The following is a 17936-nucleotide window of genomic DNA, read 5'->3' as shown; positions in this document are numbered from 1 at the left end:
TATGAATTAACACTTTAAAAATTCCCCAAAATATGTTCACTGTATTGTTTCCTCGTTAGCATAAAATGGTGACAATAGTTAGTTCCTGATATTTCAGCTTTTTTGATGAAGAGTTACGCTTTTGTTACCAGCTCTGTACCCTGTGCACTTCAGGGGGCTCTAGGCATCATGGGAGTTTACCCAACTGGTCCAAATGTGTTTTGCAGACCTGGAGAAGGACCTCAATAGAGTCCTTTTGGTGCCCTGAGAAGATGGTCCAGGAGTAGAAAGTCAGGAGATCTTCTCTAAGGGCCATCTGACCACTGTACAAGAGCATCAGGAGTCAGTCACCCTGCATGGTGAATGAATAGTCTCTGGCACAGGTTTTATATTGGATAAGATTTCTAGGCAAAGCCAAGGTCTGAAAGGGGTCTGGTTTAGGGACCTGCAGATGTAATTACCATTCTCTGGTATTGCTGTCCTAGTGCCCTCTAGCCAGGACCTACAACCTGCGTAATGGCGGCTGGTGTGCATGAAGATCATTTTCTGCATGTCAGTCCATTTTCTTCGACTGGAAAAGCTGGCTTACCCTCTTCAGGATGGAGGATCCGGTGGTAGGAGTCGAAGTATGTGTTGGTCTTTTTCAATAGTTAAGGGAGAATGGAGCCGGTGATTGACATTGAGTGGTGTTGCAGTGATGTGGATGGACACTACTGGTCTGTGAAAGAGAGGGCTGAGCCAAAGGTTGTTCTTTATTTACCGTTTGGTCTCCATTCCTACCTTCATCTGTTTATGAAATCTGTGTCATGATGGGAAGACATGGCTGGGATGAGCTTCCTCCGCAGAGAGGCCGGCCACCCCCTTAGACATATGGTGACGGGCTCAGAGTAAAGACATTGCTTCCTCCACATAGGGAGGAGCCAGCAGAGGTGGCTTGGGCCTCTGTTTTGGAGGCGTCTCTGGGTAGATGTTGACCCACTGCGAGGAGGACAGGGGACTGCCTAGAACGCGCTGGAGGGACTATGGGTCTCATCTTTTGGCTTCCTTTAGAGAAGGTGGAGGAATCTAAAGCCCCCGTAAATGAATTCTGGAGAGCGAAAGATGACGAGTACAATAAAAACTAATTCCTACTTTGTAACTGGATATGTTCTGGTTTGTTTTTGCTTAACAATGCCATCTTTGAAGTTTGAAAAACAGTAGCCTCTGAAACAATCAGAATCATTCTTTAGCAAACTGCGGTAAGCAGAATACAGAAATCACAAAAAACAGCAAGAATACAGAAAAAATTATCAAAAATGGTTTTAAATAAAAAATACATAAAAAAAACAATCAACAACAATAAAACATCAAAGTAAAGCACTACTGGTCTAACAAAGGAAAACATCAATAGAAGTACAGTCTAGTTTTGGTAACAGCTGCTGTAACAGTCCATACTGAAACAATTACTGCAGAGGAAAACCTAGTTATAGACAGCTAATTGTATTTTATAAATCTTTAGTTTAAATTGGTTTCATCCTTCACCTTTCTGTGCATGTTAGGCCTATAATATGCTTATGATGCACATTTAGAGTCACAAGTAGAGAAAACAGCAGTGAGTAGAAAGTGGAAATCAGGCATAAAAATACAGAACATTCACACAAATCAAACTGACATATTTTAACAAGCTACACCCTGATGCTTCTAAAGCACCTGCTGAGTAAGGACTGTTCAAAGAGCTGAAACAAGAAAGACAAATAAGGAAAGAAAGATGCAGAGATTGCAGAGACACGTAAACAGGCTGAATAAGAACTGAATTTAATAAAGTTGCAAACATGTATCAAGGATAAAAGGTAAAAGAATTATCTTGTAAATTCAGTCTATTTGAGTTATCATCAGATAAAAACCTATAATCCGTCTGAGGTGGAAGGATGCGTGCCAGAAAAACAGGCAGCAGCTAGTCCGTTTGGTCCACAGTCTGAGTCACTGTTTGTGTTATGCTGCAGAGAGCTTAGGTTCAGAATATGTTTCCTAACACAGACAGATGACAGAAGGCAGCTGGTGGTCACTAGGAGACAGAAGACAGCGTGTGGACAGACTGTGAGGAGGCTGAGCAGGTCTCTCTGGCTCTGGCTGCCAGCTTCTGTCTCAGTTCCCTGATTTCCTTCAGTAGCTCCCGCTCACTGCTGTCCAAATGGGCCCGACCTCGGTCCAAGGAGACTAATAGGATGCAAACAGAAATACTTAATTAGTGCTAAATACTCATCATGACATAAACACTCAGAGGAAATGAATGGAATTATGTTGAGATCACAAAAGGAAAACATTTTGGCTTAATAGAAAAAATGAATTGCTATTATGCTTTTCCTCTCCTTAAATGAACTCACAGTTGGTGGAGGTGCTCCCTGAGGGTGAGCTGCTGTTCAGACACACCATGGTGGCTCCTGCCTGCCTCTGGATGGGGGCCCCGCAGCCTCCCACAGCTGTATTTACACCTTTGGCTGCAACAGAGGCAGCAGGTCTAGGCAAAGGTCCTTGAGACGGACACTGTGACTGTGTCTTCCTCTGTCTCACTCCTTCAGATATAAAAAGAAAAAAAGCCTTATTAGATCTATACCAGTGGTCCAGGCTTCTAATACATTTTGTTACAATCAGGCTATAAATGAAGTTTTGAGTGTTACTGTCTTTTAATAATGGTAAAGGGGATTTGTATTCTTTGAATTATTAGAGTTTAACAGCAAAGAATCCTAAAAAAGTATATTTGGTCAAAGTATTATTGCTAATTATTCAAACATGTTCTAATTAAAATAACCTTTATTTGATAGGAGACACTTTTCTATCCATGTTAAAAACCTGCGTCTCCTCTCATACAGTGACTAGAAAACAACATGCTGCCACCTTGTGGTAATGCTAGTATAATTTTAATTCTAAACCGCTTGAGCAGAATCAGTCAGTTGCATATGAACCTTAAATGAATGAATGTCTGTTTCTAGTTCTGTGTGAGGTGTGATACCTGGTTCTGCTGTGGACCAGGCAGCTCTCTGCTCCTGTAGCTGTGATCTGATACTCGCCGCTTCATCCCGCTGAAAATCACCAACATGGTTTTCCATAAATAACAGCAGCCAGAGGAAATATCTGTACACAGCCTGAATTCCCCAGCAATGCCGGGATGTTTTACTGGCGTTTTTGTTTGAAGCATGAATCTCAGATCAAATTTCACCTCCATTATTAGTTTGTTACTCTACACAAGTAAACATATACTGCTGAAAAAAAGATTTCTGTTCTCACTTTTCTTCCTCCCACTTCTCTCATGGTGTAAGCCAGCCTCTCCTCCTCTGCCAGAGTTTGCCTTTGAAGCTGTGCCAGTCTCTCCCTCTTCCTCTCCTGCTCAGCATCGACCCGCTGCAGGCGATCCAGCACCTCCCTCTGCCAGTCGGACTCCATGCCCAGCTGGTGTGCCTCTGCCAGGGACTCCTCCAGGGCCTGCATGTGTGAGTTTTGTTGCAGGAACAGAAGGTTCTGAGGCACCTGCTGAGTAAGGACTCTACACAACCTAAACCAAATCTAAGCTCCCTCTGAGTTCCCCTGCTGTCTGATGTTAGGATTATAATGAAGCGGGTTTCTGACCTGCAGGTTTTTCTCTGTGTTGTGCAGCATCTCTGAGTAACTCTCCTCTGCCCTCTCGGCCTCCCTCATTTTTAGCTGTACTTCTTCTTCCACCTCAAGTCCAAAACGCTTCTGTTCCTTCAGCAGGTCCTTAACATCAACATTTTTAGCAAATGCATGACCATCAGTCTCAGTGTATGAGGCAGAAACATCTATATTTTCACTGTTACAGCTTAAGGGTTTGTCACCTGCTCAAGTTGCTTCCTCTGTGCCTCCAGCTCCATCTGTCTGACTTCTAGGTCCTGAACTGCTGCAGCCGTCTCTTGCTCACGCAGATCCATCTTTGGTAAAACGGGAGGAAAATAATTAAGTTTGTCCTAAATAACTAAAGATAAATAAATCTGAAACTTAGGGCGCCCCAAGAGCTTTTGTGGCATCTGAGGATTGATGCCTCTGACTTAGAGCTATGATTAAAATCTATCCTCGCTAATCTAATGACAAACAGACATGAACCACATTTACCTTCCAGCTGATCTCCTGATCCAGTCTCTGAATCTGTGAGGCTTGGAGCTCCTGTTGTTGTTTCAGAAAGCGTCTTCTAGTTGCGTCCAGCAGGTGTAACTCCTTCACCTTCAGCTCTCTCTTCATAGCTGCCAACCTGATCCCCATAAGGCAGTTATAACTTCTAAAAATCTAAAGAAATTTTTCTCTTTTCGTCAGAACACACAAATAAGTGCCTCATTCATTACTTTTTCCTCTGCTGTGCTAGCTTCTCCTCTTCCTGTGCCAGGATGTTCCTGCGCTGCTCCTCTGCTTTCTGAAGCAACTCCTGAGTAGAAATCAGATATTAGCTCCTTTATCACCCATCTATTTCTCTTATGCTCTTAGTTTTCTTTAAACATTTCAATTGTTTTTTTAACTTTAGCATGCTGACACATTAAAATGTTAACGAGAGATTTTGAGAAACAGATCCACCTGTTGGGCAAAGTAGGCTTTCTCTTCAGCCTGGCGAAGCACAAAATCTGCACGGAGAGCTGACAGCTCCTGCCTGAAGATGAAAGGAAAACCACAAAAAAAGGACTAGTTGGAGTCACCTGGCTCTGTCCATGGAGGTTTCTAAACACCATCATGCAGGTATATGAAGACATGCTAATGTTAATAATTTTATTGTCCGATACGTTAATTCATTGCCTCTCCCTATTATGTTTTGTTTGATTTGTTTTTAAATCCATTTATTGTCAGTATTAAAAAAAAAAAAAGCATACTGGTTAATTGCGTTTAATTTTTTTGCATTCCTGTCGTTTATTTAGCTCACCGCTCTTTTATATACTCCATCTCCTGCAGCCGTATTCGCTCCCTCTCCCTGCTTTGGTATTCCACTATGAATTCTGGGTACTGGTTGAAGACGGGGTATTGGCCGCTGGTGAGGGGCGTAAAGTCGGAGAGCATGGTTTGGGGGTGAATGTCCGCTGGCGTGCTGCACATGATCCTGTAAGCCTCCTTTATCATAGCCCCAACATCCAGGTTGTTTCGATGGTGAAAAAAGTACTGGAGAGGAGGAGAAACCATAGGGAACATTTATAGGGAGGAAGAGCACCTCACAGTTAACCCGATTTCAAAACAAGAATCATTAAAAAGCGTACCTCAAAGTCCTTCTTCTGGGAGCACAGCAGCAGAGGTTCCCGACAGGAGATGACGTAAGCCACACAGGCCATCAGCAGGAAGGAGGGGTGGTTGGAGAAGATGTTGTCAAACAGGCGGAGCCACTCATCACGTGTTAGAACCTCTGAGAATAACGTCTCCAACAGGGGCCACAAATACAGCTGCAGTAGACAAAGACACATAGGTATCTTCTTTTTATTCTTTTTCTATATCTGAAGCTCAGCTTTGAGCCTCTTGCTCGGCCTTCTACCTGTGAGGAGATGCCGCAGTCCACCAGGTGCTGCAGCAGCTCCTTGTCGTGATGCGCCAGAACGTTCTCTACCCTGCTCAGGATGTTCAGAGGAGGGTTGGGGAAATACTCAAACCAGTGTTGGCACCAGTTCACTGAACATGCAGACATCGAGTCAGAAGAAACGACTTTAAGGGATTTTAAAGAAAAATAAACTGCAAAAAGCTAAAGTAAAGAAGTACCTATGACAGTAGCCACCACCTCAAAGCAGAGCATGGGATTGTTCTGGAAAAGCTTAACAAAAGGAAAAGCTACCAAAGGGAGATATTCAACCTCAGCAAAAATGGCTGCCCAATGAGCTAAGGCAGACAAAACCCTGGAGAAGATGGAAAGAAAAAAAACAACAACAACATTGATCCACTGAAAACTTATGAAACTTGAACATAATGTTTTCCAACAGATCCGGTATGTACCTTTGCAGGCCCCTCTGCAGCTTGAGGCTTTTGATGGGGTACTTATCATGCAGGGTAAGGAATGCTGAATGCAGACCTTTGTCAGTCAGACTGCTGTAAGCTGCGTAGTTCTCTGGGAGACACAGCAAAGACCTCCATACAAACATCCTGCAACAGGGATTCAGAAGATAACGATAGAAAGGCAAAGCAAACCTGCAGCTTCAAAGTAGCTTCTTTTATAAACCAGGTTTTCACCTGTATTTAGCTGGAAATTCTCCAAAAGCTTTCAGCAGAGCTAAAAGCCTCTTCTTATTCAGACCAGACGGTAGTTCATTCTAATTCAGAAAAAGTAGAAAAGGTGCAAATGGTTTAGTTGATTGAGGAAATGTATTGGATGATAGATGGAGCCTTACACTGGAAAAAAAAAACGAAATCTAGATAAGTCATTTTTTCTTAAAATAAGTGCATTATTTCTTGGATTGAGGAGATAAAAGAGACATTTTACCAATGGAACAAGACAATTTTCAATTAAAATAAGAAAACACAATGATAATTGTCTTATTTCAAGTGCATTTTATCTAAATATCTAATTTTAAGAGTAAAAATACTCATTCCATTGGCAAACTATCATTTACCTACTCAAATTAAGGGTAAATATGCTTAATTTAAGCATTTTTCTAGATCGTTTTTCCAGTGTAAAAAAACTAAACTGCAACCTTTTAGCATTTTGTCAAATTAGAACCACAATCTGCGGTGTAGTAAAAAGATGAAGTTATGAATAATTGTCAAAAAAGATTCACCCCAAAGGATAGAGATACAGTGCCTAGTGTTATACAAGTATGAAAAGTGTAGCTTTCATTTCAGTCCATATGAATAAGTACTTTGCATCGATTCCAGTAGAAAATCTTTGGCTGGTGAAATAACAGGTGCTCAGTTGAACTGGTGGTACAGGTTCTGTTACAGTAATTTAGGTATTGTCCCAGTTGGGTTATTGGATGTAGATCTGGACCAACCCCTAAAAAACATTCTACTGTGGCTCCAGCTTCATGTTAAGCTCCATATCCTGTCAGAAATCCTGCACCTCAGGCTCAATTTCTCCATTTATAATCATTTACATCAGCTATGATCTGAAAGGTCTTGCCCACACCATAATGCTGCCATTACCATGTTTCATAGGGGAAGTGTTGGTCTAGTGGGTTAGAGCAGTCAGTGTGCCTGGGCTCTGAGAAGGTTGCAAGTACTCGGTTCGATCCCCACAGTCTCCATGTCACACAATGGCAGTCCACTGCTCCCCAAGGGGATGGTTTAAATGCAGAGGTACATTTCTCCAATGTGAGGTCAATAAAGTTCAATTATAATCATATTCAGTATATAAAAGGCTTTATCCTGTTCTCATTAGACCAGAGCACTTTGCTTCTCCTTTTTGTCTCAAACTGCAAACTGGATTTCCTTCGGATTTCTCCCAAACAGTAGCAAAGATTTGTCCATGTCAGACTAAAACTAGAGTATAACATGTTTGTGATACCACAAAATATGAAAAGGATAAAGAAAAACAACAAAATTGAAATAATAATAATATAATAATAAATAGGCCAATATGAATCACAAAGACCTTTACTTCCATGTTGTTCATACCTCTTTGTCGTCAGCTGCAGACCCTGCAGGTGGCCTTAGTGTCTTCACCTTTGTTCCTCTGCCTGAGCTCTTGGCTGGTCTCTGAATCTTCTCTGATTTAACCTTGATCTTTATGTTAGAAAAGTCCTGATCAGCTTCCCCTCCAGAGACCACAGCTACCTTAAACGGAGGAGGCTGCAGAGAGGAGACGCAGGTACATGTCAACCTGAAGTCAGATCAGTGAGGAAACACCTACTTTCTGCAGCAAACGGTCACCTTGTTTAACTCCTGCGTCACGCTCTGCATGCTGTAGATGTTAATGCTGCCGTTATCCATGATAGCTACGATATGCCGACTGTTTGGGCCGACTGCGACGGCTGTGATGGCCTCATCCACAGAACCCATGTGGAAGAGAAGTTTGCATGTGAGGATGTTGACAAACCGCATCACACCATCCTGGCTCAACACTCCCAACGTCTGGAAAGACAAAGCTAACAGTCATGAAAACAGATCAAAACGCTGCAACAGGGGAAAAAAATGATATCACACAGATCGAGAAACAGAGAAATATGGATGCTATACGTTCTTTTCTGTTGTCCTATTCTATTAAAGGAACAGATAAACTCTTAATGATTGTGTCAGCATCCGGAGGCTAGACCCAGAATAACATTAACTCTTTAACCCCAACCACAATAGCTTCTAACATCGTGTCTCATATCTCAGTCTTGGAATGAACCATTTCGACTTATCTTTCTCTAACATGCTTTTAAAATAAGCACCACCACTGCAACGCAACATGAGACAGTTTATAAACTCTTCCATAATCAACCAACCTACAGGAAGTTGCATTTCTTCTTTTCTAATTATTGTCCAGCATTAAGCACTGGACTATAACATGTCATCCAGCTTGGAAGAGTTCAGCAGCATTTAGAAAAGAAGTTCCGACCCTCTATTTATTTTAAATTACTTTTATTCCCTTTCTAAAAGAAAGACAACAGAACCTTATATGACTCACCTCAGATTATCGGAAAGAAAAGAAATCACACAGGAGACAGAGATTATATATATATATATATATATATATATATATATAAAACCATGCCAAGATTAAAATAAATCTGCACTTTCCTATAAATGCGTGTGTACAGATGAACTAGTCATATATACTTGTCATAGAAGAGGTTTATCTATGCTGTTAGCTGCTGTCAGGTTTAGAATTTGTGTTTAGATATTTAGAGCAGAGTGAGGAAAGTGGTTTGGAACTTAGTACAATTAAAATATTGCTAAAGAAAATACATTTAAAAATGTATCCAGCTATATCACACAACCTGATTCAACATTGATTTCAAAGCTGCTTCCTTCCATGAATTAATCAAATTCAAATAAATTAATCTAATTGAATTGAGAATTGAAAGGTTAGTGGAATTTTATTACTGGTGGGCCATTAAGGGCGTTAACGTCAGACTGCTATCGGGCAAAGAAAGAAAAAATATATATCGCCAAGTTAATCTATTCTCACTGTTGGGTTGGGAGTTTACTATACTAATGATAATTTTCACCTAGATATTTATTTTAGCACTGATGTATATCTGAGGTGGAGAACGAATCAAACCTGTGGTGTGCTGCGAAATTACCACGTTAAACATGACATGCTGTCGGAGCCTCTTAAGAATTAGATTAATTTATTTTTTGCTAAATTTATAATCTAAGGTTATGTGAATGGTAGATCAATTGTTATTTATTCATTTTATTTCACAGTCTTCCTTGTCTGGCCGCCTCCTGCTCCGATTGACAAGCAGAAGCAGCTGCTGTGGTTGATCTGATTGTTTGTTGAAGGAGTGAAACAGTTTTTCCACCACCAATTAATGGTTATATTTAACGTTTTTGTAAGTCATCTCAGAAAAACTTAACTGATGACTTCAAGAAAAGCGCAAGGTTGGGGTATCCAGCCGATCACTCACAGACGAACATAGAAATCCGCCAGCGGACTGTGAGCAAAATAAGCTGACTGAGTATATTAATTAAAGTGCCGATTTGCTGCAGAGAAACAATCGATCACTACAGAAAGCAAAGTGGTTTATTTCGGCAAAAGGGTTGTGGCAAAGAAGAATGTTTGTTGATTAACTTTTTCGAAAGTGAAGGGATCTGTCTGATCATCAATGATGTCTGACCCTAAAACTCCACCTTCGTCTGAGAACATGTTAAACATGGATGCAGCTATGAAGAACGCCGGGTTTGCTTCAGGGAAAATGTATTACACAGATGGCTTGAGAAACCTTTTCAAAGACACATTTATTTATTATTTAGGTAGCACACACTTATCATGAATTTCTTTGGCAGAATTCAAATTAGCAATTTTAATCTAGATTCATTCCAAGATTGCAATCAGATTAATCTAGATTAAAAAAAATTAATCTATGCCCACCACTAATTTTTATATCAAATACTTAATTTGGTTTTGTTAGTCTCAGATGTTTCTGAAAACGTCTTATTTTAAAATTAGGAAAAAATGTGACAAGCAAACTTAGCATTACTGACCTTAACAGTAAATAGGGAGGAAGAAGACAAACGTATTGTGTAGGACAACTACTTTGATGCTGGATTAAACTTTAATCTAAAAGTCTTACACAGAAGCAAAGTAAAATATTAAATAAATAAAACAACAATATGTGTAAAAATATCCAGGTTCTGTTTTCATACCTGGCTGGCTCCTCCATCAAAGCTCTCAGACAGGAACTCCAGCTGCCTGACACTTCGGACCTGAGTTGGCATCTGGATCACCCTGACCAGCTGCTGGCTTTCCAAACACCACAGGTGTAACAGGTTGGAGCGGCCGCCTGCAGCTAGGCTTTTACCATTACTGTTAGCAGAACACACACGTAGGGGCAGGTTAATGGCTTCTAACCCGTCAGGAGCGTAACCAACCCTTAAAGGAATAGTACACCCAAAACATTATTAGCCTTCATTTTCTACTCACCCCCATGCTGAACAACACTCTGGAGTACTTTTTTGATATCTCAAATGCATCTGGAGATCTGGGAGGCTTCTTGCTGTCTGCTGACATTCAAATAATGGAGGTGCCCAGCGCCCGAGGCAGAAAGGTCCATAAAAGTCCACAAAAACGTTTCAATATTCCTCCATACTGCTCGTCCAACCAAGTGTCCTGAGTGGGTACCATCCAGAATTTACTCGAAACGAAGTCATTTAGAATGTTTTTAGAGCATAAACAATAGTGTATAGGATTTCCTGAAAGCGCGCACCTGCGCGATCACGACGCTACGGAAGCCGGCAGACCAAACCAGATGAAAGTGCGCATTCAGCGACTGCTCTTGATAATGCAAGCGTAGAAGAAGAAATGTGCCGTTTACCTGTGCAAAGAAAGAAACAACGAAAGAAAAATGTCCGAGGACTTCAGTGTTGAGGAAGAGCATGACTTCTTTGCCGAGCTGAATGCGCTGGTTTGGTCTGCCGGCTTCCGTAGCGTCGTGATCGCGCATGTGCGCGCTTTCAGGAAATCCTATACACTACTGTTTATGCTCTAAAAACATTCTAAATGACTTCGTTTCGAGTAAATTCTGGATGCTACCCACTCAGGACACTTGGAATACATTGGACGAGCAGTATGGAGGAATATTGAAACGTTTTTTGTGGACTTTTATGGACATTTCTGCCTCGGGTGCTGGGCACCTCCATTATTTGAATGTCAGCAGACAGCAAGAAGCCTCCCAGATCTCCAGATGCATTTGAGATATCAAAAAAGTACTCCAGAGTGTTGTTCAGCATGGGGGTGAGTAGAAAATGAAGGCTAATCATGTTTTGGGTGTACTATTCCTTTAACGTAACCCTGAGAACACTCAGAAAATAGTCAAGAAAATCAATACGGGAGCAGGTGGAGCTGTAAGGGACCCACCGTGTGACAGCAAAGGCCTTATAAGAGATTCTGGGTTCAGAGTCAGGAACGGGAAGCTGGTATTTGCAGAACAGGGTGTCGCTCTCCCAGGCAAAGATGGAGTCATCACTGAAACAGCTGAGGATGGTGTTGCTGAGGGGAAGGAAAAACACCTAAACACAAGAACAGGATTCAGATACAGAGCTGTTGACCTCAGACTCGGAGTCCAATCTTAAAGAAAACTGAAACAAACAACAACAAAAAAAGTCAAGGATTCAGTTCAGGTTTCCGTTTGTGCTGCTACCAGAAAACTAAATAAAAGCCGTAAAAATTAATCAAATCAATCTAGTCCTTAAGTCCCAACAAAAGTTGCCTGTTTGTCAGCATTTAATGGACAGATATAAACAATGAAGACCCCTCAAACGTCTTCAAAACCGGAGATTCACAGCAGCTGTTCACCCCTTTAAAACAGGACTGAAAATATTAAATTGCTCAGCACGTTACCTAGAATCGTTAGACATTTCTGCAGTTAATCAGATTTCTTATTATTTAAATATAACTTTAATGTTTCTTTTTTAATTTGTAAATGCATCCTATTATTTTTGAACACATTTGATTTTTTTTTTTTTATGCATCAAATTTTTTTCTGTGTGTTCCTACCTTCCTCCTGTAAAGCTCCTTGCATCACACTGTGTATCATTTATGCCACACAGATAAACAAGAGTTGTAAGTTCTTATGATAACCTTAGTCTGGATATTATAAATAAATCTGCTTGAATTACCTAGAATAATGCAATATAACGTAATTATGAAATATAATGGTCTAAAGACCACTTCATTGGGTCTTATTTGTAATATTCATTGACTTCAAGTACTTGACTTAACTTCACTGAATGTCTGATAGTATGCATAAAGATTTAAAACATAATTTGAGGATAATTGCAATGCAGGCTTTCAAGTAAAACCAGGTAAACATTGACACCGCTTATAGTTTTCAAGTGAATAAGTAAATCCTCAGCAGAAACGTAGACCTAAATAACTTTTGAAGCTGCACATCTAAACTCAAAGACCTTTCATATGAATCTGAATTAAAGGCGACTTTATAAGATGATATCTTACAAAGAGCTGATGAAGAACAGGACATTTCATGCAATGCAACAAGGAAAATATTACATTTCTGAGATTGAATTACCAAAATGCATCGTTTATTTTTTATTTAAAATTTCTTTGAGGCTTAATATAAATTGTGAAAACAACTAGTAAAGATCTACGGTTTGAAGGTGCTCTAACAGCTTATTTACCTTCTGTATGCTGACAGACTGTCTGATGTTCAGCTTCCTCTTCCTCTGGAAGGTGTCCAGGTCCCAGAGCTGCGCTGTGTCTGATGATGTTGTGATAGCGTAGCGGCCTGAGCTATGGACGGAGATGGATGAAACAGCTCCCTCATGACCTCGCATCCAACTCACCAGCTGCTTGGTGTCTGAGTTAAAACACACAGAGAGAAAAGATATCAGTATGGACTTATATGGTGTATAATTTTAATGACAGAACTCCTGAATTGCGGAAAATTCAGAAATTCGTCTCACCTTTGTCGAAGCATTTGATGCTGTAGTCAGCCAGAGCTACAAGAAACTCAGTTGTCCTGCGGAGGCTAAAAGCAATAGCGGTACACGCTTGTCCTGTTTTCTGCACCAAGCGAAACCTGCCCCAAAAAGGGAGGGTGAAAGTTTAGACACAAAGTGTTTAGGCTGAAGAAATTTAGCACAGATTATTAATTGCTTAAAATATACTTTTAACCATAAAACAATACTTTTTCCTGTAAACAGAGGTAAATCGGGTAGAGGAAAGAATAGAAGAAGCATTCACTCCTTTCAAACTTTTACACACTTTTCAGCACCGTTTGCTACAACTTTGAGATATTAAGATATCTAGAATTTCTTTTTCACTGTTTGATAAATAGTTCAACCTCAGTAGGACTGGAAAGAGAACATTTGTAAACTTTCAAGTGGAGCCATTGACCATTAAGAGTTTTTAGCTTCATACATCTTCCAATTGAAGTTGATTCTGCCTCTACTGAAAAAAAAATTGCTTTAACCCTTTATAGGGCACTGAGTGAAATACTTTGAAAATCAAAATTTCAGGCGAATAGTGTTATTGGAATCCAGGAAAAGACTTTATTTCCTTTGTAACATTCAAAATATATGGATATTTTGATGGCAAAAAATAATATCAATGTAAGGGGTATGCAAGTGATCAAAAACAGTAACCTGCCCTATAAAGGGTTAATGTCTTGTTTCGTGATGGCTATAGTCTATCGAGGGTCAGACATTCACTGCCTCTTGATAGGACTATCCTAGGCCCAGCCGTCAGTTTATATGGATACCCAGTATCTATGTAGGTTTTCACTTGTCAGATCTAAAGCTTGACATACTGGTTCTATAAACCAATTCTGTTACAAACCTCTACAACTTTGTCTGTGATTTATCTAGTGTGTTGGTTGGTCTTTATGGCTCTGTTTGTTCTGCTAATAATAATTTCATAAAAACTTCTGAGACCTTCACCTGATGTATAATGAGCAATTGCTATTTAATACCCTGTACAATAACCTGCTTCTTTATATTTGATACCCAGTGCAATAGTTTTATGTATATAAATATCCATCTATATAAATAACCATGTAAATACCCTGTTGAATAACCCTGTATATATACAGGGTTATGTACATGACCGTTCAAAAGTTTGGGGTCACGTTGAAATGTCCTTATTTTTGAAGGAAAAGCACTGTATTTTTCAATGAAGATAACTTTAAACTAGTCTTAACTTTAAAGAAATACACTCTATACATTGCTAATGTGGTAAATGACTATTCTAGCTGCAAATGTCTGGTTTTTGGTGCAATATCTACATAGGTGTATAGAGGCCCATTTCCAGCAACTATCCCTCCAGTGTTCTAATGGTACAATGTGTTTGCTCATTGGCTCAGAAGGCTAATTGATGATTAGAAAACCCTTGTGCAATCATGTTCACACATCTGAAAAGAGTTTAGCTCGTTACAGAAAATACAAAACTGACCTTCCTTTAAGCAGATTGAGTTTCTGGAGCATCACATTTGTGGGGTCAATTAAACTCTCAAAATGGCCAGAAAAAGAGAACTTTCATTTGAAACTCGACAGTCTATTCTTGTTCTTAGAAATGAAGGCTATTCCATGCGAGAAATTGCTAAGAAATTGAAGATTTCTTACAACGGTGTGTACTACTCCCTTCAGAGGACAGCACAAACAGGCTCTAACCAGAGTAGAAGTGTGAGGCCGCGTTGCACAACTGAGCAAGAAGATAAGTACATTAGAGTCTCTAGTTTGAGAAACAGACGCCTCACAGATCCCCAACTGGCATCTTCATTAAATAGTACCAACAAAACATGAGTGTCAACATCTACAGTGAAGAGGCAGCAGCGGGATTCTTGGCTTCAGGGCAGAGTAGCAAAGAAAAAGCCATATCTGAGACTGGCCAATAAAAGAAAAAGATTAAGATGGGCAAAAGAACACAGACATTTGACAGAGGAAGACTGGAAAAAAAGTGTTGTGGACAGATGAATCCAAGTTTGAGGTGTTTGGATCACAAAGAAGAACGTTTGTGAGACGCAGAACAAATGAAAAGATGCTGGAAGAATGCCTGATGCCATCTGTTAAGCATGGTGGAGGTAATGTGATGGTCTGGGGTTGCTTTGGTGCTGGTAAGGTGGGAGATTTGTACAGGGTAAAAGGGATTCTGAATAAGGAAGGCTATCACTCCATTTTGCAACGCCATGCCATACCCAGTGGACAGCGCTTGATTGGAGCCAATTGCATCCTACAACAGGACAATGACCTTAAACACACCTCCAAATTGTGCAAGAACTATTTAGAGCAGAAGCAGGCAGCTGGTATTCTATTGGTAATGGAGTTGCGAGCGCAGTCAATAGATCTGAACCCCATTGAGCTGTTGTGGGAGCAGCTTGACCGTATGGTACACAAGAAGTGCCCATCCAACCAATCCAACTTGTGGGAGCTGCTTCTGGAAGCGCGGGGTGCAATTTCTCCAGATTACCTCAACAAATTAACAGCTAGAATGCCAAAGGTCTGCAATGCTGTAATTGCTGCAAATGGAGGATTCTTTGATGAAAGCAAAGTTTGATGTAAAATAAAATTATTTCAAAAACAAATCATTATTTGTAACCTTGGCAATGTCTTGACTATTTTCTATTTATTTCACAACATATGGTGGTGAATAAGTGTGACTTTTCAGGAAAACAAAAAATTGATTGGGTGACCCCAAACTTTTGAACAGCAGTGTATGTAGCTGTATATAATAATCCTGCTTTAAATAAAAAAAGACTTCAGCTGTCATATGTGGACGCACTGTATATACTGTATATTCCCCATACACCTTTTTCTTTCTCTGATACCTTCTTCTTTTATTTTATTTCTATTTGAGCTGATGTAACAAGTACATTTCTCCACTGTGAGATCAATAAAGTAAATAAATAAATAAAACCAAACAGCTAGAGTAATACTGAGATTAGTCTTTTTATTTATCTACTGTTCAAGGCAACTGGTCGCACTGAGTTTTATCTTTTTGTTATTTATTTGTTAAACTAATTTATAAATCAATACTATTCCTCTCTATTTGTTCCTTATGTCCCTAGCGGAGCACTTCGCTCTCAATCTGCAGGTTTACTAGTGGTTCCTAGAATTTCTAAAAGTAGATTGGGAGGCAGATTTTTTAGTTATCAGGCTCCTCTCCTGTGGAACCAACTACCAGGAGAGGAGCCTACTTTTAAGGCTAGGCTTAAAACTTTCATTTTTGATAAAGCTTATAATTAGAGTGGCTCAGGTTATGCTGAGCTATCTCGCTATCTCTCTATAGTTATGCTGCTATAGGCTTAGACTACTGGAGGAGATAGGGACCCCTATTTCATCATTTTGGTTTATTCTCTATATCTCTATTCTCCCACTCTGCAGAATCTGATAGTTCAATGTCAAACGTTCTGCTCTCTCTGCTTTTTCTCATCCTGGGGAGAAATATCATCTGTAATGCTTCCATCAACAACTTTGTTTATAGATGTTGGAGATCTGCAATTTTTCCAGTGTAGTCCTGTTTCTCTGACCGTGACTGGCTGGATGTGCTCTCTTCATCCTCTGACATGGGAGCTGGCTCAGAGCTAGTCTGCCTGGCTGTGCGTTTCCTGGACGGGGCCGCCTTTTACAGCTGCTTTTTATATCTGTGCTTCTGTCTCCTTGAACACAAGTCAGCTTCAGCATATGGCCGCTCACACTGAGCCTTGTTCTGCTGGAGGTTTCTTCCTGTTAAAGGGAGTTTTTCCTCTCCACTACTAAAATGCTCAGTGTAAGGGATTGCGTTTGAGTCAATGAATCGATGCAATCAACTGGTTTTCCTTAGATAGAAAACTTTGAATCAATTTGACTGCATGATCTGGTGAACTGTAAAGTGCCTTGAGATGACATGTGTTGTAAATTGAATCTATATAAATAAAATTTATTTTTTCCTAAACAGACCTTATTTTGCGCTGATTTAAAAAATAAATCCCCTCTATATCCTCCAACACTACCTAATACAACTGCCACAGTCAGTCACCTGTTTCTGCTGATGTCAAAGAGGTAGATGTTGCCATGGCGATCTCCTGCCAGGAAGCAGTCCCCTGTGGTGTCGAAGGCCACATGTAAGAAACGCACCGTCTTGGTCTGCTGGGCAGTGCGGACCACTGTCACCAATACTCTGAGAAGGGCAGGAGACATACAACAAACGGGAAAATATTTTTCTACTTATTCTAAATTAACACTTCGACATCTTTGGCTAAATATCTCTGTAAGTCAGTAGCACCTGATTACTCTAAGGCAAACAGGTGTGTTCAAGGGGCATCCTTTGAGTAAAACCTAACCTACCTTCTGCCAGGTGTTGGTTTTCGAAGCCAAATCTTTCCTTCTTCTTTGTTTCCTATATCCGTCACCTCCATTTAAAAAGAAACGCGTCTACCGATGATTAATAACGACGGGAATAAACTAATCTCCTGCTGTACCTCAGCTCAGGATGAGGGAACCAACGGAGGCGACCGAAACAGAGGCGGAGCAAACAGCGCGAAATTTAAAAAGAAGATCTACATTTGAGAAAAAACGCCGTAAGAATATATAAAAATAACTAAATAAACATCTCCAGGTAGCAGAAAGCAAAATTAGCTTTAACTACTGAGCTAATAAATCCTAAACTGCAGCTATTTAGACAGCTTTCCTGGTTGTTATGAAGAAGACGGCTTTTCGTCGCTTATAGGTGACGTAATCGGTGGCGACTGTGAATTGTGGGAGTTGTAGTTCAACGGTTCGTCTTGTAGCTCTAACCTTTTCGGCACTCGCCCCGAGATGGTTTTTAGACCTGTAACATATTCTCTGGGGTCTTGCCTTTATTTTGATACCAAAACAATTAAAATAAACTCTGTAGTTCTTGAGATATATTCAATTCATTTTGGGCATGTTAT

At 40.2% G+C, this 17936-nt stretch overlaps 1 protein-coding gene across 2 annotated transcripts; it reads right to left on the bottom strand.

Annotated features, from left to right (window-relative positions):
• Nucleotides 1-1648: 1648 nt before the first annotated feature.
• On the bottom strand, nt 1649-17730 carry tbc1d31 (TBC1 domain family, member 31). Of its 2 annotated transcripts, none has more exons than XM_038289565.1 (23): nt 17350-17730; nt 17042-17200; nt 12994-13109; nt 12709-12887; nt 11429-11580; nt 10219-10378; nt 7795-7995; nt 7540-7713; nt 6160-6239; nt 5926-6072; nt 5695-5828; nt 5474-5607; nt 5205-5384; nt 4877-5109; nt 4537-4609; nt 4311-4390; nt 4084-4219; nt 3810-3902; nt 3583-3711; nt 3244-3438; nt 2969-3038; nt 2343-2531; nt 1649-2175 (listed from the first exon to the last, which is right to left on the bottom strand). In XM_038289565.1, the coding sequence occupies exons 1-23, from the start codon at nt 17418-17420 to the stop codon at nt 2024-2026; spliced, it is 3237 nt and encodes a 1078-aa protein (XP_038145493.1). In that variant the 5' UTR covers nt 17421-17730; the 3' UTR covers nt 1649-2023. The 2 variants fall into 2 exon arrangements, with proteins under 2 accessions (XP_038145493.1, XP_038145504.1); XM_038289576.1 differs by having other exon boundaries at nt 17042-17182.
• Between the last annotated feature and the right edge of the window lie 206 nt (nt 17731-17936).

The sequence above is a fragment of the Cyprinodon tularosa genome, unplaced genomic scaffold (assembly GCF_016077235.1).
Source record: "Cyprinodon tularosa strain WSP-4 unplaced genomic scaffold, ASM1607723v1 ctg107, whole genome shotgun sequence".
Taxonomy (NCBI): domain Eukaryota; kingdom Metazoa; phylum Chordata; class Actinopteri; order Cyprinodontiformes; family Cyprinodontidae; genus Cyprinodon; species Cyprinodon tularosa.
The sequence above is the reverse complement of the archived record's forward strand: the minus strand, read 5'-3'. Positions and strand labels throughout refer to the sequence as shown.

Excerpts from the sequence above, each read along its gene's own strand:
- tbc1d31 (XM_038289565.1), bottom strand. The coding sequence starts at position 17,420 with ATGGAGGTGACGGATATAGGAAACAAAGAAGAAGGAAAGATTTGGCTT. Across the intron at positions 4,610-4,876 it reads ATGGAGTATATAAAAGAGCG|GCAGGAGCTGTCAGCTCTCC; the intron begins GTGAGCTAAATA and ends TTTCATCTTCAG. Across the intron at positions 4,220-4,310 it reads CTAGCACAGCAGAGGAAAAA|GTTGGCAGCTATGAAGAGAG; the intron begins GTAATGAATGAG and ends TATGGGGATCAG.